Source organism: Panulirus ornatus, chromosome 45 (genome assembly GCF_036320965.1).
Source record: "Panulirus ornatus isolate Po-2019 chromosome 45, ASM3632096v1, whole genome shotgun sequence".
Lineage (NCBI taxonomy): Eukaryota > Metazoa > Arthropoda > Malacostraca > Decapoda > Palinuridae > Panulirus > Panulirus ornatus.
This window is the reverse complement of record NC_092268.1, coordinates 6,653,607-6,681,238: the sequence shown is the minus strand read 5'-3', so window position 1 is coordinate 6,681,238 and position 27,632 is coordinate 6,653,607. Positions and strand designations below refer to the sequence as shown.

Genomic DNA, 27,632 nt, shown 5'->3' with positions numbered 1-27,632 from the left:
GTGGAAATTTGCCTCGGAAAAGAATATACGTAGTCTTTGCTTAAGTAGTGGAATAATTTTCAGCTTATATTGTGTGGTTTATCTTGCATAAACCGAATGTCAGAACCAAACTAGAACATATTCATATCTTTACCATTTCAGGTATCAAAGAATAAACACCCTTAAATACCTGTAAAAGACTACCTGTTGGACTTTGCTCTATAGGCAAGAGCTAACATCTGAATTAAAGGAAAGAAATGATTGGCACAATCACTGACTTTGTCTCGTGATTCAGCAAAAATTCAGCCTTATTACCTGTTGAGTATTTACTTTGCGAGCATGGTAATTTTTTTTACGAATATTAAAGAAAATCATATCAGTGGATCTTGTTACAGTTTATAGAACTCTGTTCCACCTGCAGTTGTTGCCAAATGATATTGGGTTATATTAAGCCAGGTTAGCATAGGTATTTTGCAGCTTTATATAAAACAACAGATTGATATGAAAAGGAAGGCATTTTCATCACGGAAAACTCCCATAACAAAACCTAACATTGTTCGAAGTGAATGGTGCATGAAGGGTCGAGTTCCTACCTTTCTGAATCTGGTGACGTGATTTTTGTCATTTATAACTTGGAATACATGCACCCTTAGAACAAATTAATCAGTAATTTTCTTCATCTCCACTCAGTTTTTTTTATAAATGAAACAGATTTTTTTCAATAGATAGAGTAGATAACTCTGATATTCAGTAGGTATAGTAGATAACTTGAATATCAAGGAGTTACAAGTAGGTGATTTTCACAGACCCGTCAGAACTCTTATTCTCTCTGGAGTAGAGTACTGTCTGTAGTCAATGTGAGCCAAATTATTTAGTTTATTTGACACTGTGCAAAGACAAGACAGCCAGATTAAGAAAACAGAAAAAATGGGAACGGCAAGTATTGTCATCAGCCTTTCGTTTCTGGAATGGAGATGAGAAAGAAATGCATATGGACTTGGATGGTATTATTTCCTTACTACCCTCAAAGATCATATCCTCATTTACAAGACAGGCATAGAATGTACTGTTAACACCACCATTTATGTGTGAATGTAGCATGGCTCCCATTGCTATATCACTCATAATCACCTTCACTATATTTGAAGACACAATCAAACTTACCTCTAATACATTCTCTATAAACCTAAATCTTCTTGATTTTTGACAAAAGCATTTTCACTTCACTCACAACAAAAGTCATCTCAATATATCCCTGGTAAACCTAAATTCAGTTTACTTCAAACAGATTTATTCGTTATCCATCATAATTGATATAGTTTTTGTAAACCTCATTGAACTTGTACAAAATTGTGACCTTGGGTCTGTCTTGATTTTAGAAGGCAAGAAGAGGCAAGATGAGCAACATAAAAATGAACCAGTTCGTGGGCGGGCTGAAGTCCCGTCAGGAGGAGACCAGAGTGAAAGCTGCCTGTGACCTGCAGCGCTATGTAACTACTGAGCTGAGAGAGGTTCGTGTCTTATGTTTTGCACCTTTGATGATTTCTTACATTTTTCAATGTTCATTTTTTTTCAGATGTTTAAAGCTGAATTTCAATATAGCATGACAGACTGTGCCCTTTGAAAAGCAAAGATTGCTTCCATAGAGCAGATCGCTTCCTGAAAACTCGGCAGTTTTTTACCAGCTATAATTTTCTGGTGGTGCTTCATAGACAGGAAATGAAAATGAAATGCAAACAAGTGAACAGTTGTCTCTACCAGTCGTTCAAGTTGTCATGAATGGATAATTTTAATGAAGTTAGGGCAGCAGGCTACAGCTCGTGTGACAATTTTATCATGAATTACAAATGAAGCTGTGGAAGGTGATGGTACCAAGCACCAGTTCAGGTATTAATCTGTTAGTGAGGAAGCGTGTAGTCATTTTTGATAACAAAAACCCTGAATGAGGTGCTGTACTCATTTTTGATAACAAAAAAACCTGAATAAGGTGCTGTAGTGCCATCTGTATTTCAGGTTCCTGGTTACATTGCTATGTTAGCATTCATGGCAAATGTGATATTATACGAACCATATACATTATTCTGTTCTGAAAGTGACCCCTCTTGAAAAATTGGTTTTATGACAAGATGCATCCAGAGTATCTACAATATTTTTGTACTTTGTTGTGATGTATGGCATGGATTCCGGCTCGGTGACATTTTACTGTTGGTGGCTGTATGTGTAAGTGAGTCTGTTGTTCGATCCTGATGCCCCTCTGGTATGGAAGAAGAGGCAGTCAGCTGTAGAAAAACTTAGTAGTTTGTACTGCCCTCTGTAAGGAAACTGGTAATGTTAATAAAACTATTTGTTGTGGCTTTTATTTAGAAGAGGTGGAATGATTTAGTTATCTGGGAGTGGACGTGGCAGTGCGTGCTGAAGTGAGTCATTGCATTAAGGAGTGTGTTTGAGGAGAGGCTAGTGTGTATTAGGACAGAGATAGGGAAGTTTTAATGAATAGGTGTCCTGACAGTGTTGGGTGGATGTGTCGGGGGTTGTGAATACAAAAGAAACGAAGAGGTGGAGATGTTAAAAATGAAATTCCAGAGAACAATATATGGGATTGAGCAGGTTGATCTTGTGATTAATGATAGCATAAGAAAGCATAAGTAATGATAGTGTAACAGAGCGTAAGTAACGATGGTGTAAGAGAGCGTAAGTAATGAGAGTGTAAGAAAGCATAAGTAATGACAGTGTGAGAGAGCGTAAGTAATAATGGTGTAGTGTAAGAGAGCGTAAGTAGTTATCTTGTGAGAGAGAGAGAGAGAGAGAGAGAGAGGTGATAGAAGGTGCTGCCTGACGGAGAGAGCTGACTTTGGTGTGCTTAATTGGTTCTGTCATGTGGAGAGGATGATTGAAGAGACTGACAAAGAGGATCTGTGTATCAGAAATGGAGGCAGTAAGGGAATACAGGTACACCACCGATTTTTTGGCAGTCTTGGTTCCAAAGCCTTGCCGAATTAACCATTTTGCCGGACCAACCATGGTCACGTAATAATGATAATTCATCAACACACCGCTAACCCACTAATTATACATCTCCCATGTGTCTAAAGTATACCATGGACTGCTAGAAATTTAAATTAAACAAATGGTAAATTTGATAGAAGGTGCTGTCTGACTGAGAGAGCTGACTTTGGTGTGCTTAATTGGTTCTGTCATGTGGAGAGGATGATTGAAGAGACTGACAAAGAGGATCTGTGTATCAGAAATGGAGGCAGTAAGGGAATACAGGTACACCACCGATTTTTTGGCAGTATTGGTTCCAAAGCCTTGCCGAATTAACCATTTTGCCGGACCAACCATGGTCACGTAATAATGATAATTCATCAACACACCGCTAACCCACTAATTATACATCTTCCATGTGTCTAAAGTATACCATGGACTGCTAGAAATTTAAATTAAACAAATGGTAAATTTGATAGAAGGTGCTGTCTGACTGAGAGAGCTGACTTTGGTGTGCTTTAGTGGTTCTGTCATGTGGAGAGGATGATTGAAGAGACTGACAAAGAGGATCTGTGTATCAGAAATGGAGGCAGTAAGGGAGTACAGGTACACCACCGATTTTTTGGCGGTCTTGGTTCCAAAGCCTTGCCGAATTAACAATTTTGCCAGACCAACCATGGTCACGTAATAATGATAATTCATCAACACACCGCTAACCCACTAATTATGCATCTTCCATGTGTCTAAAGTATACCATGGACTGCTAGAAATTTAAATTAAACAAATGGTAAATGTAAATTAAATGAATAAATGAAATACATTATACACCTGCTCAGGACTGAGGTGCTTTTCAGGTACGAGTTTTGCAGATTTTTCCACATACTCAGCAGCTCCTTTGTGGTTGGCAGACCGCTTTTCTCCACACGCTTTATTCCAGGAAATTCCATGACGCTTCTTGAATCTTTGAATCCATCCTTCACTATAGTCACGCTCATGTTGTAATTTAAGTTTTTTTATGGAACAACTTAGCTTGGTCCATTATCATGCTACCTGACAAGTCCACTCCATCACTCCGACACTGTCGAAGCCATTGCATCATCACTAGATCATGCTCAGTACTCATACCATCTTTCATAGATTTTCTAATCGTCATTTGCTTCTTGGGATAGCTGTCTGTATAGAATTTCAATATTTTCTCCCTTTGCTTCTTCATATCATAAGCAGTTGACGAACTAATACTTTAGATGTCACACAGCTTATGCACCAAAACACCACAGTCCAATTTTTCAACAGTTCTACTTTATCTTGGATCGATATGGACTGGTGTTTACGTTTGACACCACGACTGACACTCTCATATATCTTAGAAGCCATAGGCAGGGTTAAATTTAAGCAAAATAAGCTAAGAATCTCGCAAATTACGGTATCACCACCAAGTGCAGTGTAAAGAATGTAGATAAGCGCGCCCTACACACAACGCCATCTGTGGCTACCCAGTAAACTAGCCTGTTGGCCACGGTAAAATTTGGTGAGTGCTATGTGCAAGCTCAAAAATGGTAGGAACAGTAAATAAAAGTGGTAGATAGGAGCATTAGGTAGAAGTGGGCAACATTAGACAGGAGCATTAGGTAGAAGTAGTCCGTAGGAACATTAGGTAGGAGCTTCTGTAGATATTGCTTTAGACTTGCCCTATGCTAGTAGCCTGTTAAGGTTGAGGCAGTAAAGCCATAGAAGTGACAGTGGAGTTCACTAGTTATGAAGATTCTATTGCCGTGGCCACCCCCTTGAGGGAGTTCCATAAGGGAGCAGGCATCAGAGATGTAAATAGATAGACAGATAGATCATATTATTTCATGTTGATATTTTTAGGGATCACTGGTATGTATTAATCTAACCTTGCTCCCATACATTTTTGTAGGTATCCTTGGACGAACTGCTGTCTTTTCTGGATGAGTTTAATCACCACATTGTCGAGATGGTCTCCTCCAATGATATTAATGAGAAGAAGGGTGGCATTTATGCCATAAGTAAGTATTGTGTTTTGTTAAATATATTTTACATTAGAAAATTTATTTAGATATATTTTTTATTGAAATAGGTTTTTTTTTTCCAAAAGAAGGAACAGAGAAGGGGGCCAGGTGAGGATATTCCCTCAGAGGCCCAGCCCTCTAATCTTATCGCTACCTTGCTAATGTGTGAAATGGTGAATAGTTTGAAAGAAAGAAGGTTGAAGGAACTTTTGGCTGTGAGCATCCAGTTCATGGCCCTCTTAATGTTGAATACCAATGACAACTTAGAGTGTGGTGGTGTTCCCAGACAAGTTAGACTATAGATTGGACGCTTATCTTTAGGAATTATGGCTATGTAAAGAAGTGTGTGTTCCAAGGGGGGGGGTTTTCTTGTGTATAAATCAAATAATGTTTTTGAAGGAGCTTTTATTATTCACAGATTATAGGGACGAGTTTAAGGGAGTCCTTTGGAAGATAGCCTAAACTTAATACATTAATTTTTGTATTTGCATTCTTTTTTGTTACAATATAACAAAGAACTCTAGTGATTGAGGTCTGTATTTGAAGAAGGGCTGCATATTCTAACCCTTACCCATACATTTGTTCCCTCAAGTGTTACAGAGGAAACAGCTTTTTCCTAATAGCTTATATTGATGTTATGTATCGCCTGGATACTCATGAAATACAAGTTTTCAAAGAAATGTAAAGGTTGCCTTGGTCATTATATATTTGAGTTGAACCTGGGAAATAGGAAAAGATGAAGGAGAGTAGCGTCAAGGTGGCAAAAAAGATTGAGGACTGAGAAATAGTTGTTTGAAAATATTGTGTTGTGAATATATATATGCAAACCACTAAGCAAGGTGTATTGTGTATGTTTAAGATGAAGGGATTCCAGTTTATTGCCAGCACTCATTGTAAGGCTTCACACTGTTGCTAAGTCCTGAGAAATTTAGTTTACAGTTGTTGTAGTTGTATTAAAAGAGAACTGGGTTTAATGCTGAATGTTGGCAGTATAGAGAGGGTACCCCAGGAATCTTGGTATTCCACATTTATATTCTGTGTTGCACACAGATTTTTTTTCATTTTTTTTTTTTTTACTATACTTAATCACCATCTCCCGCGTTAGCGAGGTAGCACAAGGAGACAGACAAAAGAATGGCCCAACTCACCCACATACATATGTATATACATACACGTCCTCACATGCAAATGTACATGTATACTTAAATCTGTCTTAATGTATTATGATTCATAGGTATGTTTCATTTTTTAATCAAATCTTCTTTCTTGACATGTATCATAAAACCCCTGCTAATTGTTGCAGTGAGCCCTTGTGGATGTTGATGTTGGCCAGACAGGACTCCGTATCAGCCGCTTTGCGAATTACCTAAAAAATCTTGTAAACAGGTATGCCACTAATAATAATTACTTCTCAGAAATATCATTTTCATTGAAAGATACCATATAAGTGACTTATGATAAGGTAATGGTGTTTCAGGCAAATTATTGGTTGGCTAAGGTTGTCAGTTGGGTCACTAACTTGATGAAGCAGACGATGCATTTTGTCTTGATGATGATTCTTTTCTTTAGCTACATCGCTACAGCACCTCTTGATGGCATACAGCTCTTCCGAGACCTCATACTATTCTATCATGGGTTTCTCTTTTTATCTTGCTCTGTGATTCCCATTACTTAAAACTTTTTTCTCTCTCTAAGCATCTTTTCTACTAATCCATCCATGACAGTTCTGATTCTTGAAGCAAGCAAACGACAACTGCATCGCTTAACGGACATCAAAACCAATAAATCTAATTCTTGTCTGATGTCTGAATTGTGACTGATGAGTCTTCTGTGGTTGAAAAGTGGAGAGAAAGTTAGTTACAAAACTGTTTGAAACTGATATTTGCATGATCATGCTGTGTATGCAGGGAAAGCCATACAATAAAGGATTGTCTGTCTATGTTACATATGGAAGGACATTTAAGATGTAGGTATAGTGATTGACACGATTTTAATCTCAACATTGTGTATAAGAACTGGAATTTCAGTTCAATGTAAATATTCCATAAGTACAAATGAGAAGTTAAATGCAGTTACGATCATTATTTTCCATTGTCTTCAACAGTCCAGACACAGGAGTGATGGAACTTACAGCAAAAGCAGTAGGTCGCCTTGCCTTAGCATCTGGAACGTTTACTGCAGAGTATGTTGAAGATTTGGTGAAGAGATCATTTGAGTGGATACAAGGAGATCGAAATGAGGGGAAAAGACATGCTGCTGTAAGTGCATACTAAGTTTCTTTTATGGTCAGACTCTTTGTTGATTGTTTGATGATTGATATTGATCCTTGAAGTTCCCTGTATTCCCATCTTGACAATGTAACGAACTGTAGAGATGTATGCTTATTTCAACGAAGCAGTTGTATTTTGGACTAAGATTAAGTAGAAGCAAGAATATCATAACATTAATCACTTCCGTATGAAATATCACCAAAGTTCTAAAGTTAGGATGAAAACTAATTGAGATTGTCCAAGAAGTATAGTTTATGGCAAATTACCAGACCCCATTCTCCGCGGGTAACATGAAGGTATAGGTCTAATAGGCTTTCAAATGTCTTGTTGAACCCTGAAGGCAGACATTTGTCTTGAAGTTATATGTTTTTGCAGTTACAAAGCAAATGTATTGTTGCTCTCCTCAGAGTTTGAATTTGTAATGGTGTGCTCTTATTTATCCTAATTGTTTTTGGTTCCACAAAAACATTTCAAACTTGATTTACTGAAAAAATCATTAAGGACATTCCCAATCTAGGGTACTCTCAGGCTTTTGTGATTTCAGCTGCTTTATTTCACATTTAGGAACAGCTCTCAGGAAGGTTATTTTTGTGGAAGAAAGAGAAACTTCGATTTGGGCACCCTCACCGTCCATCACCATTCAAACTGCAAACTTTGGCATTTTGTGAGACTTCAGCAGTCATCCCTGGAATGGATACTCCTTCAGTGTCCAGGATGCTTCATGGTATTCAGAACATACAGCAGAGATTATATTGGTTGGGATGGAGTCCCACGTCCTGTGTTCTGCTAAATCTTTCTCCCGCAAGTCATGGTTTGACTGCTCCTGCTCTGTCGCTTGTTGTGTCAGAGTTAAAGCATAGTGGGCCATGGAACTCTTCCCTTCCCGTGAATCCCATTGTGATATCATTTCTGCTCGGAATCACATTAAAGCTGTTCTTTTTAAAGACAAGGTCACCATCATGGAAACAAAGTATGCTGATTTGTTTTTTACTTACTAATCTTTCTGATCTTTAACCAAAGAATCTCAGGTAACTTAAAATTCATCCTCTCCCTCCTTCCCTTCCAACCGTTTCAATCTATAGCTGCCTCCTCAACTGATAAAGCTTCTCTTTTGTGTACTTTATTTTCCTGAAAATTCAGCTTTAGATGACTCAACATTCCCTATCTCCTCCCACTAAATTCATACCATCTGTATTTTCCTTGTGCAAGGTCTTCAGTGCACTTTCTTACCTGAAGGTAGATGAACTATGTGGCTCAGTGGCATAACCTTTTGGAGTTTTAAGGGCATGTTCATCTGAATTATTTTTTATCCTTTCCTGCCTGTTTTGCTTCTGTGAGAAAATGGACATTTCCTCCCTCTTGGAAGTTTGCCTTGTTGCAGCCTATTCCTAAGAAACTGGTGTAATCCTGCCAACTATCACCCCATTGCTCTTATTTTTGCTTTCTCCTTTCTGTGAAACTCCCCTTGCTCTTTGCTTTCTCTAACATTTTGAATCCCATTTTCTTTTTTGTTATCACTTGAGCAGCTTTTGTAGTGCAAGGTCTTCTGGTGAAACATCTAGGTTCAGCAAGTTCTTTCGGTTATTTGGTATACCAGTCTTGTGATTATTCATGATTTTATAATTTGATTTCCATAGATTGTGACTACCTCAGTTGCCCTGTTATTTCATATATTTGGAGTAGAGCACTCATATTTGCTCTCCAGCCAGGCAAGTGCATTCTAATCAGGTAAGTAGGACCATATGTTTCTCTCACCACCAGAAGGGTCTGTTGGTGCCTTCTTGGAATCTGAGCCCAGCAGCCCACAGCCGTGAATGTCAGTCTCTGTGTACCAGCTGCTCATACTATTTTTACTCTCTGCTGTATTACTTTCTCATTACCCATATGGACATTTTCTTGGGACCTCCTGCAATTTCTTCCTTTCAGCACTAAGAGTGGCAAGATGAGAAAGAGCCTTCATTTAGGGGGATGTAGTGAAAATATTTGATGAACTTGATGTCACAGCTGGAACTTCTACTGTTGATCAACACTATGGAGTGATTGAGAGCGAGATTCAAAGGATCAAAAAGCTGAAGGAAGAGGTCAGAGAAGTCTTTACACAACGTATAAGGCAAGGAAGTGGCAGGGTTATAGGGCGATGTTTGTTGATTGCACAGGGCATACATATGTATGTTTCCTGACCACATTTGCAAATCAAGATTTCTTTGTGGTATTTTAGTCAGCAAGTAAACTTTGAGAGCAACGTTTTGTGTAATTTGGGCTTCATTGAAAGCCATTTAACTGAAATTCGCAGAAGTAAGACGCGAAATTTCTCTGTCCCCGTCTTACCAGTATTTGCAACACTGAAGTATTTTCCTTGATAGACGAAGGAACAGATAGGTTTAGATTATTAGTACTTATAATTGTGAATCTGGACTTCATTCAGTCGTAAGCAGTAGATCTGCTGAGGGCTGAGACATAGTGAGGTATGTATGTTTGGGTTGCTGGTTGTCACTTCACAAAAGAAAATCCCTAAGACTTGTTTAAAGTAGATATTGTTTCCCGTGCATTGTCTTGGATGACTGATGTCCATTGCAGCCTTGGATATATCAGAAGCCTACAGTGTCAGCTGTAATTTATTCCGTGAAGGAGAGGAAAGAAGTTCTCTGTGATATATACATGATTAAACAAACAGTTTTGTTATAGTAAGATTGGTAATATTGAAATGGCCTAGGTTTACATTATGTTGATGTGAGAGTTGTATTATATAGTACCATTTAAATTTTTCTCTTCACGCAGGTGTTGATGCTACGTGAATTGGCACTTTCTGTCCCAACCTACTTTTTTCAACAAGTTCACCAATTTTTGGATGTAATTTTTCATGCTGTACGAGATCCCAAACCAGCGATAAGGGAAAATGCTGTAGCCGCATTGAGGGTAGCACTTACCATCACAACTCAGAGAGAAACTAAAGAGATGCAACAGGCAACATGGTATGTGGAATGGGGTTTATATGTAACTTTCCTCACTACATATGTTATGCATCATAACTGTGATTTAGGTGTTTTGCACATGATAGTTAGAGAATGGATGTAAGCGGATGCAGCCTTTCTTTGTCTGCCCCTGGCATTACCTTGCTAACACGGGAAACATCAATCAAGTATGAAGGAAAAAAGCTTTTACTGAGAACAGGACAGAGTGTGCTTTATCAACTCCAGACACTGCTTTTTCATTTCAATATATTCCAGTGTCAAATTCTCAACACCTTGATGTAAAGCTGTTTTGTTTTGTTTTGTTGTGGGTTACCTTCGTATATTTTTTCAGAAAAATATCTATATTTTCTGCTGTCAGCTTAGCAGGATATGTACTAGATATGCATTGATAGTAATATCCTTCAAATCGTACAACAGTATCATTAACATCAGTTGTAGTTCTTGAAAATTTTTCATGTGTCCACAGATCTTTACCCCGCTTCTTATTGGACACAGCTCTTGGCCTCACCCAGTCAGAGAACTAGGTAATTCCATATACATGACCTTGCCTAACCTAGATAGTTAATGACTTGGGAGCCATCTGATATGTATATCTTCTTGATCTCTCTTCAGTCATCCTCCCTTTAAGCTCAAGCCATGTCACCACACACTGTTCAGCTCTTTCATTCATACTCTTCTTAATTACCACATCTTTCTAATACAGGGTCATTCTTGACGAGATCAACCCCCCCTAACACAATGTAATGTCCTTATATACTTAATTTCCATTGAATCCATGCTCTTCTTTTCTTTTGCATTCACAGCCCATGAGTCACACTGGTATACCCATCTTTGCCCTTACTGACACTGACTCTTTCCACACATTCGCTCATGCAACCTTTGCCTCTTCACTACTCATTGGTTCGCTTCAACTTACATAGTTTCCTCCTCTGCTGTGTTCTACCAGGTATCAAAGCCCTCCATCCCCTCTGGGTTCTCTACGTTTGAGGTCACACTCAAACAATGATGTCTTGTCCAAACAACTGACTTGCTTTGTAGGCCCCTCTCATCACCCCATCTGTGAACAGATGAAACAATGAAGGTGACATCACACACCTGTGACACAGACCCAGCTTTACCTAGAACCATTCACCTTCATCCCTTCCTGTTTGCAGACACTTATGTAAGTAACATCTTTCTGCATCTAGTTACTACCTTCCCACACCATATATTTGTAGCACCTTCCACAACACTTCTCTGTCAGCCATGTCATACACTTTCTTCAGATTTGTAAATGCTGAATGCACATCCCTTTCCTTATTCAAGTATATCCTGCTCAAATTCGCATCAGAAGTGTAGGGAAGAAAGAGGAGGGATAGGTCAGGAATGAAGTGGAAGGATAGAGGGAAAAATGCTTTGAGTTATAGAGCCTGAACATGCATAAGAGTGTAAGGTTGCATGGGATAGGGCAAGTTGTACTGATTTGGTATACGGGGTAATGCACTGTCAGTGGGCTGAATCAGGGCCCATGAAGTGGTCAAGGGAAGCTATGGAAAGGTCTGTGGGGCTGGCTGTAGATAGGGGGCTCCGGTTTTAATGTACTACATGTGACAGCTAGAGACTGGTTGTGAACAAATGAGTGCAATTTCTTTGTGTGCTCCAGATGCTTCTTCGCTAACATGGAAATGGTGACCAAGCACGAGAAAGAAAAAATTTTAGCAGAAAGCTCTTCAGCAAAATTGATGAGTACAATTTTTTCTGTGTTCAGATTTACTGAAGATGCTTTTTTGGGGGAGAAATATATTCCTAGACAAAATAGAGAAAGTTGTGAGGTTCCTCTTCTACAATGCAACCAGCACTAACACTTGTACGTTTTTTTCTGGATGTCACTACAAGGGCAAAATATGTGAATCTGTGATGCAGATACTTGAGAAGAGCACATAGCTTTACTACTCTGTATTCAGATTGGGAAAACAGTGGTATATTATGTGCCAGTTTGACAAACATCTAACTCTAGTGGGAAAACAGTGGTATATTATGTGCCAGTTTGACAAACATCTAACTCTAGAAACTCTGTGATCCAGCTTGGTTATTTTGAATGGGCTGGGTTATGTGTCTTGGGAATGTTCAGTTTTTAGAAGCATGAAGTTTTGATTCTTGGCCTCCACTTTCATTTCACCTCATGGATTGACTTGTTTTATTGCCTTTTCAGGTATACACAGTGTCTAACAGAGGTTTGGCCTGGTTTTGAAGACTCGGCTAACAACAAGGATCGCAGTCTCACCCGTGATGATCGTATCCATGGGTCGTTGTTGGTGTTAAATGAATTACTCCGTTGTAGCAACAACGAATGGGAGAGGCTCATAAAACAGTTACGGCATCTTACACATTACCAGACACCCCCTCCAAAAAAAGTATGTTTAGTTTTAGCTCTTTTGTATGTATTTATCTTCAGTGCATTACAAAACCTCTTTTTCCACATGTCATGCACTGTGTCTTGTATGTGTTTATATAAATAAGGATAAGGAATGTTTAATGGTAGAGAAAATTGTTTTTGTTGACAGTGTATAGAAATATGGATATTTAACCTCATACCACTGGAGCTAATTGTGATCATACTCTATTTTCAAAGTGTGCTCTTCATTATCTAATTAGAAGATTTATTGCTGCAGCAGCAGAAAATTTTTCATGGGAAATCCACTGTCTGTTTATAAATGATAATCATTCTAGTTGTTTATTGCCTTTTGATAATTAACTATGAATTGAAGTATTCTTGTCTTAGAAAGAGGCTGCAAGGATGCCAATTCATGAAAGAACAGACAAAGTATATGGCTTACATATAACTTTTCTAGGATAGCATGTCGTCAGTTGTTAAACGTCTTCGTGGTCATGGGTCATTGTCATCGTCATCTCACACGCCTCATGATCTCCTCCTCAGTCTGCCCTCGCACTCTAACACCACCATAGGGTAGGTTATCTCACTTCCCTTTGAAAGCCATTGTTTTATAGAAATTGTTATCAAAATATTGTGTAATTGGTATGCCAGTTTGAATCTCGTGTAATCAGTATGCCAGTTTGAATGTCAAGAATATCATTATGTTGATAAATTTCAGTAAGAGAACAGAATGCTAGCTGTTCACTTTTTCTTTATTCTAAGACAGAAGATTGATTTATGTCATTTCTGTATTTAAGGATTTTTTTTTTTTTTTTTTGGTGAATAGTAGTTTCAGAAATTATTGATTCTTCTGAGATAGACTGCAGAAGAGGTGGCAAGATGTAGGGCACAGGTATCTGAAGGCTGTAGACGAGGATGTTAGGGGACTGATTGTGTCATGTTCAGTTGATGCATTTTATGTGTTAGGGTGGGAGTTTGAACCGGCACTTTAGTCCTGCATGATGAGCCAGCTTCGTGCTCGAAGCGAATAGTCAAGAATTGCTATTTTAGTTTACAGATCTTTGTTAACTCAAGCACTCTAGACATGATTTGAGGGTATGTGTGAACTGAAAGACTATATTTACTTGATCCGTCTTGTTTGAATGGAACGTAACTAAAGATAACAGGTAGTGATGTACTCTAGCACCTTATTAGGGATTGGGAATAATGCAGTGGAATGTCATCCCTTTATGATATTTGTTGATTTTACAGTTTCCTTGCTTTGGTAAGTATTCTGACGGTGGTCAGTTAATTGTCATGGGCAAAAAGGATGGGTGTTACACCTACCATTTAAGAAAGGGAAAAAGGTCTTGATTCAGTACTTTTCATAAGGGCATTTTTTGTTATATTCCCATTTGCTTCCCCAAGCTGTAGCAAGGTTGCAGTAGGAACAAGTGAATAGTCGCCTCAATTGTGTGCATTTAGTTTCTTATTGTCTTGTACTGAAACCAGAGCCCAACATCCATAGCAGAGCCCCACAAACTACTCCATGGGGGATGTAAATCAAATATTTTTCCCATTTTGGAAAGGGAAACAAGAATGGCAGGGTGATCTGTTGTAAATCAAATATTTTTCCCATTTCGGAAAAGGAAACAAGAATGGTAAGGTGATCTACCGTGGATCAAATATTTTTCTTCCGTTTTGGAAAAGGAAACAAGAACGGCAAGTTGATCTGTTGAGCTGTTAATATCAACTCCATTCCCATTTGCCTATGATGGGTCATTTACTTGGAAAGTTGCATCTTTTTCGAGAATCAGTTTTCCAGAATTGCGGTCCCCAACCCTAACCCTGTAGACTGCTTGAAGGGCAGAGATGCCTAGTTCCCTGGTATATATGTGGTATATATGAAGTCTGTTGGGGATGAGAGAGCTTGGGAAGTGAGTCAGTTGTTGTTCGCTGATGATACAGCGCTGGTGGCTGATTCATGTGAGAAACTGCAGAAGCTGGTGACTGAGTTTGGTAAAGTGTGTGAAAGAAGAAAGTTAAGAGTAAATGTGAATAAGAGCAAGGTTATTAGGTACAGTAGGGTTGCGGGTCAAGTCAATTGGGAGGTGAGTTTGAATGGAGAAAAACTGGAGGAAGTGAAGTGTTTTAGATATCTGGGAGTGGATCTGACAGCGGATGGAAACATGGAAGCGGAAGTGGATCATATGGTGGGGGAGGGGGCGAAAATTCTGGGAACCTTGAGGAATGTGTGGAAGTCGAGAACATTATCTCGGAAAGCAAAAATGGGTATGTTTGAAGGAATAGTGGTTCCAACAATGTCGTATGGTTGCGAGGCGTGGACTATGGATAGAGTTGTGCGCAGGAGGATGGATGTGCTGGAAATGAGATGTTTGAGGACAATGTGTGGTGTGAGGTGGTTTGATCGAGTAAGTAACGTAAGGGTAAGAGAGATGTGTGGAAATAAAAAGAGCGTGGTTGAGAGAGCAGAAGAGGGTGTTTTGAAATGGTTTGGTCACATGGAGAGAATGAGTGAGGAAAGATTGACCAAGAGGATATATGTGTTGGAGGTGGAGGGAACGAGGAGAAGAGGGAGACCAAATTGGAGGTGGAAAGATGGAGTGAAAAAGATTTTGTGTGATCGGGGCCTGAACATGCAGGAGGGTGAAAGGAGGGCAAGGAATAGAGTGAATTGGAGCGATGTGGTATACCGGGGTTGACGTGCTGTCAGTGGATTGAATCAAGGCATGTGAAACGTCTGGGGTAAACCATGGAAAGCTGTGTAGGTATGTATATTTGCGTGTGTGGACGTATGTATATACATGTGTATGGGGGTGGGTTGGGCCATTTCTTTCGTCTGTTTCCTTGTGCTACCTCGCAGACGCGGGAGACAGCGACAAAGCAAAAAAAAAATTATTATTATTATTATTATTATGCTTAGTCGCTGTCTCTTGCATTAGTGAGGTAGCTCAAGGAAACAGACGAAAGAATGGCCCAACCCACCCACATACACATATATATACATACACGCCCACACACACACATACATGCCTATACATTCAACGTATACATACATATACATACACAGACAAGTGTATGTGCTATCAACCTGCATTAATTTAACATTTTGCTTCCTGCTGTGTTATGGGAAACAATGACTTAATATTATGAGTTAAGAAAAGAGGTTCGTTTATGACAGGATTGATTTACAGATGTTTGCAATAGTGCCATTTTGTGTGTAGAGATGATGTGAGCATATTCATTTTCCCTAGGTTAACTTAAAGTGCAAATTGAAAAGTTGAAATGAATTTTTGTATGTGTGGACGTTCATGATCCGCTTCATCATACTGGATATGGATTGACAATTTGTTTCAGTGATTTGAGAGACTTTATGTTTATGAACTGCCCCTTGTAATGGGGATGGATTTGATAATGAGTGGTGGATAAAGTAACTTTATATGTGTGGAAGAAAAAAAGTCGAAATCACCTCCATGTAGGGAAGGGAAATATATTGTATTTAAGTTATTCATATTAAGATAACAGTCTGAGAAAGTGAACATTAGATTACTTTAAGAATTTGGGAATGGAAGTAGATAAAATCAGCTTCATGTTTTTAAGGGGGAACAATTCAGATACATTTCTCTTTCTGTGAGAGTCATACTGACATGGGCTTGTGCAAGGCATAGGCATGACAAAATGTATCTAAAATGCTTCCCTTTAGAAATGAAACAAGTTAATTTTCTCTCACTTTTTATGGAAGGCACGTTGACTGAATTTTCCATTTTATGAAGGGAAATGTGCATTACACATGGCAGCAAGAGAACTGATGTGAGTGGATGCAGCTTTTTGTCATCTCTTCCTGACTCTACCTTGCTAATGCAGGAAACAATTATCAAGTATGGAAAAAGAATGAAATGTGTAGGAAGATCTGAGGCTCTCTAGGGGATTTCTTCACTCATGACATCGCTGGTATTCTTTTGTGGTCTCTGTTAGAATTTATCCGACTGTGTGCTTTAGGAAGACCTCTAATGAGTTGATGATAATCATTTTTATTACATCATCCCTGGGGTTAGGAAGAAAGAGTGCTATCCATGAATCTTCTGCATGTTGTGGAAGGTAACAAAGAATTCAGTGGACTAGAAATCCCCCTCCAATATTTTTACTTTTTATAGGTAAGAGTAGAAGAGGTAAACAGGAGATTTTACCTTTATGGCAAAGTTCCTGATGCTGTTTTGCCATCGTGAGAAAGGCAATCATATACAGAAAAAAAGATTGTGAAACGAATATTACTGATTTATCTCTTGTGTATGTATGTATATACATGTGTATGGGGGTGGGTTGGGCCATTTCTTTCGTCTGTTTCCTTGCGCTACCTCGCAAACGCGGGAGACAGCAAAAAAAAAAAAAAAAAAAAATCTATTGTGTGACATAGAAAGCATTTTAAAAAAGTCAGGAGTAGGGGGCTGGAAGTCCTCACTTGTTGCATTATCACATAATCACTTTAAGATTTAAGTGGGTTTCTAAGCGGCACGCAAAGAGGCCTGTTTGAAACCAAGATGGCAAGCGCATCAGTAGAGCACGTCTGTCCTCAACAAAGGTTGGCAGCCAAGTGAAGGGTTGGCTTATGGCTCTCTTTGAGTCAGATGTCAGTGGCCATCCCCTTAAGGGAGTTCTGGTTGGGAACAGGTGTCAGGGATAGAGATAGATAGATAAAGAGTATATGCATGTCAGAGGAAATAGAAGTTATATATCTGCCACCAAGGTGATTTGTTTATTGTTAAGAGAACTTTGCAGAGTTGTTTCTGGTATATTTGATTTTGGTTTTATGCTTTCAGAGGTATTGAGACCACTATCTTGGACCAGCCGTGTGAAAGCAGAATATGCCGAGAACTCATTCTTGAGAAGTATGACAACATTAGTACACAGGTAAGGTCATAACTAAGCAGTGAGATCCTCATAGCGTGGAAATTTTGGTATGCTTTTCATTTGTGAGTCAGCAGTGGGAAAATGTAGGGGTATTGCTCCAAAGAGGAGTATTGCATAAAGTTTGTAGATTTGCAGAGGCATGAATTAGGTAGATGTAAGGGTAACACTCCAAAGAGGAGTATTACTTAAAGTTTGAAGATTTGCAGAAGCATGAATTGGATATATATGTTTGTAAAAGGGATTAACTTCATTTCTATTTTTATCATTATTCATATAGGTTCTGAACCAACGGAACAGTCGCAGTGCCATTATTCAGAGTGCCCTTCTGCAGATCCTGCCCAGATTAGCTGCACTTAATAAGGAAAAGTTTTCCCATAGGTTAGTTTTTGTGATCTTAAGTATTTTTCTCCATTCTTCAAACTATAAACTTTACAAAGAGCAAATGTTCGCACCCTTCAGAAAATATAGTGAACAAAACCTCCAGTGGACAGAATCAGTATGTACTCACATAGTGTTGTTGCTGTAAAGAATGTAGAATGAAGCATACAACGTACCATGTTGAAAGGGGTTTTGGTTACCCAGCCTCTATAATAGGAACTTTAGGCAATTCCAGTGTTTTACCTACAAAATTTTTTTTAAATTTTGTTGTTCCATTTTGATGGTCATGTACTTGTTGTATCATAGGATTTCTATTGTATGTATATCTGACAAGAGAGTGAAAGTGAGTGATCCTGGAAAAGGTGCTTGTGTTTGGAGAAGGCAAAAAAGATTTGATGAAGAATGGCATAAAGCAGCAGGAAACAAAAGTAAGGATAGGGTGATGAGTGATGAATGGAGCATATTTAGAGAAGCATTGCTTATGTGTACAAAAGTGTTTGGCTTATAGAAGATGGGATAAAGGTGTTTGAGAAAGGGAGTGAGTGGTAGGACAAGAATAGTACTTTGCTAGTGGAAGAGATAATCGTGTTTTATGGGTAATATCAAAGAGAATGCAGCAGGAGGTCAAGAGGAAAGGTACAGGGAGGTGAAAAGAGGCCAAATGAGAGTACCTGCAAATTTCAGGGAGAATAAGAAAATATCCTGAAAATTGTTGTACATGAGAAGAGAACATAAGAACAAATGGGAATGTAAGTGAAGAGGAGAAATGGGAAATTGGTAGCAGGCAAAGAGATGTAATGTGTATTTTGAAGGACTGGTGAATAGGTTAGATGATAGAGTGGCAGATCTAGGGTGTAAAGATATGCAGAACAAGAGAGTCATGGTAAATGATTATGTTAAAAGAAGTAAGATGGTGTGGTAAAGTGAGAGAAACATGGTGAATTGTTTGTTCTGAAGCGAGGTGAAGTGTGGTAGAGCAGCAGGAGTGGATTGGATCGCAATTGAATTTCTCAAGAAAGGTGGTGACATCATTGATGATTATTTAGTAAGGATTTTCATTGTACGTACGGCTTGAGGCGAGTTGCCCGAGGACCAGCAGGATGCCTGTGTTGAGCCATTATATAAAAGAAGGGGGACAAAACTGAGTACTTGAATTATAGAGTTATAGGTCTTTTGAGTATACCTGGTGAGTTGTATGGGAGCGATTTAATTGAGAGAATGGTGGCATGCACAGAGGAGCAATGTGACTTTGAGAGTTATAGGGGATGCGTATCAGGTGTTTGCTCTGAAGAATTTGTATGAGAAATACCGAGAGAAAGAGAGGGATATGTACGTTACATTTATGGATCTGAAGAAGCATATGACTGGGTTGGTAGGGGTTCCTTGTGGAAGGTTATGAGAAATTACGGTGTAGGAAGAAAGCTGCTGGAAGGACTGAAGAGTTTTTATTGAGAGATTAAGGCATGTGTACATGTAGAAAAGGAGGAGGATGAGTGATTCCAGGCGAATGTGGTTTGGCGTCGAAGTTGCTTGATGTCACCATGGCTATTTATTCTGTGTATAGATGGGGTGCTGGGGTAGGAAATTGCAAGAGCTTTGGAGGTGAAGTTGTACAGTTGGGGTCGGGTCGGGGGGGTGTATCTAGGAGGTGAATCAGTTGCTGTTTTTAGATGATGTGGCTCTGGTGGCAGACCTGAGTGAGAAACTGGAAAAGTTGACGCGTGAGTTTGAGAGAGTATCTGAAAGGAGGAAATTGAGAGTTGATGTGGTTTTGGTGCATTAGATGAGAGTTGGTATGAGCTAATGGAGCCATTTGTTTGTCTGTTACTAGCACTACCTTGCTAACATTGGAAAAGATGAACAAGTACGAAAGAAAAGAAGTAGCAGGGTGAAACAGGTTGGTTAAAGTGTCAATTTGAATACAGAGAAATTGGAGGAAGTAGAGTGTTTTGATTACTCAGGAGTGGACACAGCAATTTATGGAATTCCTTATAGGAGCTGAAATGAGCCTTAGGTTTAGTAAGGTGGCAAACATCCGGGGTGCATTTAAGAGTGTGTGGAAATTGGAAAGAAAAGTCACTGTCTGCGAGGGCAAAGATGAGTATGTTCAGTGGTATATTAGTCCCAGACGTGCTGTATGGGTATGATGTGTGGCTCCAAAATACGGAAGAATCAAATAGGGTGGATGTATTGGAAACAAAATGCTTAAGGACCATTTGTGGTGTGAGGAGGTTGATTTCTCAAGGAATGACTTATGCAAGAGAGAGGTGTGATAGTCACCTGTGTATGATTGAAAGCTATGTTGAAAGGATGGGTAAAAGGAGACTAATTAAAAGGATATGCATATCAGAAGTGAAAGGATTAAGGGGGAGACCAAGAAAGAGAGGGATAGATGGTATGGAAGAGGCTTTAAGTTATCTCAGGGGGGGGTGAGAGACGTGCATGGGACATAGTGAGTGTGGTAAGTAGGAAGCATATGAATTGTAGATAAGTCTGTGGGCCTTATTTATGAGTATGGGAATCTGGTTTTGGTGCATCATGCATGAGAGCTGGTCAGTGGATGTGAGCAAATGAGGCCGTTCCTTTGTCTATTTCTGACACTATCTCACAGAAAAGGAACAGCAAATTAGTATGAAAAACAAGTATGTCAAGCTAATTTTAAGGCCTCATGGATATAATATTCTTTCTTTCCATGTTGAACAAATAAGGAATGACAAATGAGCTAAATTATGCGCACAGTTCCCTTCATCTTCTTTAATGTATCCCCTTTTTAAGCTACATGTCATGAGGTCACTGTATATCATATGTTTCTCTAATTTGTTATCTGTACTTTTTGTGTCTATCTGTCTATCTGTCATCAGTACCTGCATTCTTAATTTCTTGATTTGGAACAGGCACATACAGCATCACTGATTACCCTCAGACTTTCTCATCTTATACCTATTGCATTAAAGTGAAATTCAACACCTACGTATAGTGATACCTCCCAAATCTGGACTTTGAATGTTGGACCTCCCCGTAGCCCAAGCATTCTAAAGACTTGCTGGGTGTCTAGGTTATTGGAGGGATACCATTCTGGGTTATGGAAATATTGTCTGAGTGGGTGCAGTATTTCTGGGTTATGGAAATATTGTCTGAGTGGGTGTGCTATTTCTGGGTTATGGAAATATTGTCTGAGTGGGTGCGCTAAAGCTGCACAGCTTATCTGGCACAAAACTGTGTGCTAATTGGTTTTTGCTTGTAAATGGACATTTACTAACCAGTGGTGCTTCCATCAGCCTTACGTTGTGCTGATTGATTTTTGCTCGTAGGTGGGCATTAGCTTAGTTAAACCCCATGTTTCATTATGTGTAGATCTCTAACATCTTTTCAAGAAAATAAATGAAATCTCATAAACTTGCATGTGATTTACAGCATTGTAAATGCATCTGTTGTTTACTGAGGGTGATTAACCTCTCTTTCTGAAATGGGGCTGGCTTCACAATAAGATCAAGTTAGAAATCCCTAGCTCCTGGTGTGTACTGTCTTGTACTGACTGTATTTGATGCTCATTTCCTAATCTACCATTGATACTTATTGTTTGCCAGGGTAGATGTGTTTTTAAGTAAAAGTGAAACACAGGCATTCTAATTGTTGTAGATCTGGTCATTATTTTAGCTTCAAAATAAAATACTGTATGATGCCGTAATGAAATATACTATGATTAGGTGCCTATAAGCAGAGAAACATTGAAACACTTTACTACAAACAAGGCAGATAGAAATCCAAAACTTTCACATAAAGTCATCTGAAGTAAATCATAAGTTTACTTTTGTGGATATGTATACATTATACTTGATCGTAGAAGGGTTAAGAAATAAATAAAAATGCAAAACTAGAGCAGGAGGCTGCCGCTAGGTTGATGGCCAGATGTTCAGCCTTGGATTTATGCGTTCGACTTTGTTTCTTTTCTTTTTTTCTTTACTGCGTCATCATGTATGTAAACATGAACACAGAGGTGAATTTTCTGTAAATGATGATTCAGCCCAGATGGATGTATAGAGAAGGTTTGGATTTTCCACTGCCTTGTTTACAATACATTACTTTTCAAAGTGTGTTTCCTCCGAATCATCAGATAGCTGTATCTCTAGTTACAGCACATAACATACCTTTATTTTTCACATTGGTTTAGGTTCTGATATTGCATTAGATTCATCATTTTGTACAGACTTTCATCTGTTTTGTCCATTATCAAAATCTTTTAAGATATTTCATGCATAACTGAACATAGTTGCATTTGTTCTCTTCTGGAACTTTTTTTTATGAAGAATAGATTATATTGATATATGTGTTGGATATTTGTAACTGTATGTGATTTAGTGTTATAATTGATTGTTGGTGAAATGCAAGCAGATGCACGGAAGGTTAACACAAAATAGAGCATAGGATTAGATACCACAGGTGACCATAGTTATTATATTTAATCACCATCTCCAGCGTTGGTAAGGTAGTGCAAGGAAACAGATGAGGAATGGCCCAACCCACTCTCATAAACATATATATATATATACTTAAATGCCCATACATACCCATGTACGTACATATACATTTCACTATATACATACATATACATACACAGACATATACATATATACACATGTACATATTCATACTTGCTGCCTTCATCCATTCCCATATTTGGTTTTATATTTCATGAAAAGTTATTTGAAATTATAAGGAGTTTATCAATGGCTTTTTCTATGAGCAGAGTCAGTGCATTAACATTGTAGGTTAGAATGAAATCCTACAAGGATAAGATGTTCATCTTTAGGTCTAAATGAAGTAAGTCATGATTGATGTAGGCATTTGTTGAAGATTTGTTTGCAGACTGACCATGAAAAAACTCTCTAAAAGTACGTGTAAAATATGGAACACGATTTGAACCCACTAAACCCAGTATGCTTCCCAAATCAAATACCCTTGCAAGCCAAATAGTCCAGATGGAGATGTTACTGTAAGTCCTCCTTTATTTTTGATTTGCACTCTAATATTATTCATCTGCCGAGGCCAGCTTTTTTAGCATACTATTAAACATACAATATTTCCATTTCCTCTGATCCCAGATCATTCCTATGGCATCTTGGTGTGAAGTATCCTTACCTCAGAGTGACTGTCTGTGCATTTAGACTATTCCACAGTCTGCATCTCTTCCTCATACCTTCGTCTAAAAATACTCTCATCCAGGTTCCTCTTAATGGAGTCCTTCACACAACATATCCTTCTCTTATCATTTTTGACCCACTCTATTCTTATTTTTTTTATATGATGCAACTTATCCACCATTTCTGCCCATATTTTTGAGCTATTTATACCTGTATAAACTTAGGTTTCACATCCGTACATCAGAGTTGGAACAAGCACTCCTTCATTAAAATTTGATGAACGCTACTCTCAAATTCATTCCACCAGGCAGGCAATTCAGCATTCCTTTAATTTTTCTCTCTTGCAAAACTCCCCTCTTAACTTGTGTCTCATTTTCAGTTCCACTTTTGCTAAGCTTAATTCGTACACACCTAACCTTATCCATAGTTACCTGTTCTTCACCAGCCAAACTAATGCTACATTGTGAGACCCCATCTCTATCAAAAACAGTGTTACTCTTCTTGCAGTGAGTTTCGTCATTATCTTCATGTAAACTTCATCATTGTGGCCTACTGTTCTGTCCATCCCCTGCTCTGATTCAGTTAACAGCTTAGCATACTTAACATACATCAACTGTGGTAACTTCCATTCTGTTTTACCATGATTTATCGTCATCCTCCCTTATTCTTAATGATTTAATGCCGCACCTGTAAATACTTTACAACCATGGTGTAGTTGCTCGACCTTGGTAGACTCACCTTTCATTTCTTTTATACTTGATTGCCATTTTCTGCATTAGTGAGGGAGCACTAGGACTAGACAAAGAAAAGCCACATTCACTCGCATCAGTTTAATGCACAGAAACCACAGCCCACTAGATTCTTGGTAGACATTTTTATAGAACCACTCACTTATGCCACCTTGTACTCTCACACTTGCATAGATTTCATCATGAAAGTTTGTAATAGAATTCAGATGTCTTTTTCAGAGAGCTCTCCTATTCTACAGATGTGTGTTTTCCAAATCTGTAAATGGTGCATATTCTTTCTTTTTTTATATAACTTTTTACACTACATGAAAAATGTTTTACACACCCTCTTCACCTCTTAAACTCTCTTTGTTTCTCAACAGCAGGTTATTTGTTTATCCTTGTAATATGCTCTAGTCACTTTTTTACTGCAAACATGGCCAGCAGTGCTAAGATGTCATTCCTCTTTGATTCTTAGTCACTTTTTCCTTTTTCATACTGTAAGCCCTTCGGCAAAATATTTGCTGCCTTTATCCAGTCTCCAGGCACGTAACCTCATGACTTTTTTGTCTTTTATACATACGCTCTTCAGATCTGCTAGCTGGAAATTTCGCTGTCACTCTTAAATGTCTCACTGTTTTGTCTGTAATCCCAGCTTTCCCATTCTTGAAGAGAATTATTGTTCTCACTTCGTCTTTTGTAATCTCTTCCTTTTCCTTACATGTGTTTCTTTCTTTCTCTCATCCTTAAGTACCACTGTATAAATAGTCATGTTTCTTTCACTGTCGTTTCCAATCAGTTCCATGAAGTATTCTCTCCACTTCTTATGAACTTTATATTTTTCACTAGCATTCTGAGAGACTTGTCTGATTTTAATACTTTGGCTCTCTTCCCATTTTGTGTATCCACTAAATCAAATGTGTTATGCAGTATGTTATATGAAGATTTTTCCTAAGACTGATTACTGCAGCTAAAGCATTTGTGTCATGGTTCTGCATGCTCTTTAGCTATCACCCTGATCGGTATGATACTTTTCCTAGAAAGATCCAATTTACATATCATATGACATGTATTTTTTTCACTTTCGGTTCTGTTACCATTTGAGATTCACAACTAAAGTAGACAGGAGGTTGTCTTTTTTATGATTTGATATTAACAATTGTCGATATCCTAAATCCTCTTAGCTCTTTATGAAAGTCAGTGTGTATGAATATTGTATGCCCTAGAAGCATTGGCTAACACTTTTCTGCCTTGCTGTCCAATGGAGGCTCTGTTGTATGTCTTGTTATATTAATTGTGGACCTTTAGGTGAATTAACACCATGATGTCCACCATCCACCTCAAGGCTCTCCCTAGTCAGTGGCTACCCCCAACCACACAGGTGCCACACCTCTCAACTCACTAGCAATCAGATCAGCTGGCCGAAGAAAAGTTTTTAATTTCATTGGGTGTTGTTCTTCACAGAACCAGTTTCTTCAGTAGGCTCTCATTATTATCTTGCATAAGGAATAAGCATAATTGTTTGATTTTTTTTTCTCCAAGCATGACTTTTTTCTCACTGGGGATTAGAGAAAGAATACTGCACATGTATCTGCCGCATGTCATAGCAGGCATCTAAAAGGGGCTACGAACTGGGGACTGGAAATCCCCCCTCCTGTTTTACCACTTGTGAAAAGTAGAATTAGATGAAGTTGAGAGGGTTTTCCTTTAAAGGCAGTGGGTCATATCTTTCTGTTGCCTGCTTGTTGCATAAATCATTTACTAATAATCATGTAGATATTCACAAGAGATAACAGAGGATGTGGATGGGAGAGATAGACCATCTAGTGAAGATGGCAATTAATTTATCAGGTCTTTGCAAATAATATGGGTGCGAGACATGGACCCAAAGTGAAGAAGTATGGAAAAGGGCGGATGTTTTGGAAATGAAATGTTTGAGGATGGTATTATGGTGTGAAGAAGTTTGATCGAATTAGTAATGATTGGGTATGAGTAGTGTATAGCAGTAAGAGGAATATTTATGAGAGAGTTGAAGAAAGTGTGCTGAAATGGTCTGGACATATGGAGAGGATGTCTGAAAAGATGTGTTGAAAGTGGAGGGAACAAGAAAATGCAGGATACCAAGGAGGAGTGGAAGGATGGGGTGAAAGATATGGTTTACACAGGGCAACGTGCTGTTGATGGGTTTACCCAGGGATTATGATGCAGTCAGTGGAAAGCATGGAAAGGTCTGTTAGGCCTGGTTGGGGATAGGGAGCTATGGTTTTGGTGCATTTTGCAAGAAAGCTAGAGATTGGATGCGATTGAATTATTTATATATTCACATAAAAGGTAGAGCAAATTAGTAATAGGGCCAGAACATTTGGAAGCACAGCAATGCAAGTATAGGAAGTGTATGATGATAATTGAATGAATGTGGTGAATCATATTTTTTTTTTCTTATTTTTAACACATTCTTTTTTACTCATTCCTTTTTAAGTAAGTTGCTCCATAACTAATGAACTAACTTATATACTCTCAAAAATGGTGGAAAAAATGGGTTGTGTGTGACATAATGACACTTCCATAAAAACAGTGTTAATATCCTCATATCGCAGGAGGATTTTTTTTATTTATAAAGGACTAAGCATGTAGATCACAAGATTGATAATCTTGGTTATTGTTGCTATCACTGATTTTACCTGAATATGTGTAAGCTTAGAAGCTGTGAATAATGTGTTTACTAACATGTTACTTCTGCTATCATTGTTATGATGGCAGTCAGTGATGAGACAGACTTAGTTTTTGATTAAATATAAGCACTAACTGTCATAGAATTAACTGCCTCAAAAAGTTTAGGTTTAGATCCATGACTTCGTGAACTCAGATTGGATTTTCATCATATCCTACCTTGCATGGTCTTCGTAAATAACTGCTGTATCTTTTTGATTTGTTGATAGGTGAGATCTGATTAGCTGAGCCATGGAGTATGTCATATGATAACTGATGGACAATCAAGTTTTTTCCGGGACTATTGTTAATACAGTCCAGTAGAGCATCCATTAAACAGTTTGGCATACTGTGTGTCAACCAACAAATTGTCGTTGGGGAAATAAAAATCCTCCTGTTTCTTTCAACAGCATTTTACTTTTACGGTTTTTTTGTACACTCTACCCACAGCATAATGTTTGTGTATGAATAGATTTTATTGGTATGATAATGCTAGTATGTATTAAAATTTTCTTTCACACTTCATTAAGAGTGATGGTAAAGTAAGAGAATGCCACCACAAACCTCGAACAATGTACCCCATTAGCCTTAGATGTTGAGATGTTTGTGCCAGCTTCCATTTATAGTCCATTGGAAAATATCAGTGTGCTAGAACCGTATAAATTTCTTTTCAAGCACTCCATGTGCCGGCAACCTGTGTATGTTACGGTACAATTGGAGAAGGTAATGCACAAGCGTGAAAGTGCTTCTTTTATACCATTATAATTTACTTCATTACTCTTTCTTTGGAATAGCTTTATTGAAGCTTTGGATAAATTTATTGGTTACAAAATAGAAAAAGGATTATTTTCAAATCAGATTGTAATTATACAAGTTCACTATATGATGACCAAAATGTTTTCGATAATGGAAGCGGTATTTATGTTTTAGAATGAGATGGTAGATGCTGTTGTATGGCCATAACCAAGCTATACCACATAGTGAAAATCAGCTGAAAAGGGATCTCAGGCAATTGTCTGTTTTACTTTCCATTATGGCCATGATGCTATTGTTTTTTTTATCCCTCCCTTCTTCCTTCGTACATAACTCATATCCCTATTTCCATCCCTTCAGTAATTTACAAAGCATGTATTGATTATTAGAATCCCACTGTCTAAT

General features: G+C 38.3%; 1 protein-coding gene across 1 annotated transcript in view; it reads left to right on the top strand.

Annotated features, from left to right (window-relative positions):
- The first annotated feature begins 6,307 nt into the window (after window positions 1–6,307).
- mTor (serine/threonine-protein kinase Tor) overlaps window positions 6,308–27,632 on the top strand; it is an 83,820-nt gene continuing 62,495 nt past the window's right edge. The window contains exons 1-7 of the mRNA XM_071688122.1: window positions 6,308–6,380; window positions 7,099–7,252; window positions 10,043–10,236; window positions 12,428–12,629; window positions 13,068–13,183; window positions 17,428–17,518; window positions 17,796–17,896. Of these exons, the coding sequence (XP_071544223.1) occupies window positions 7,115–7,252; window positions 10,043–10,236; window positions 12,428–12,629; window positions 13,068–13,183; window positions 17,428–17,518; window positions 17,796–17,896 (842 nt within the window). The 5' untranslated portion in view covers window positions 6,308–6,380; window positions 7,099–7,114. The remainder of the gene's footprint in view (window positions 6,381–7,098; window positions 7,253–10,042; window positions 10,237–12,427; window positions 12,630–13,067; window positions 13,184–17,427; window positions 17,519–17,795; window positions 17,897–27,632) is intronic.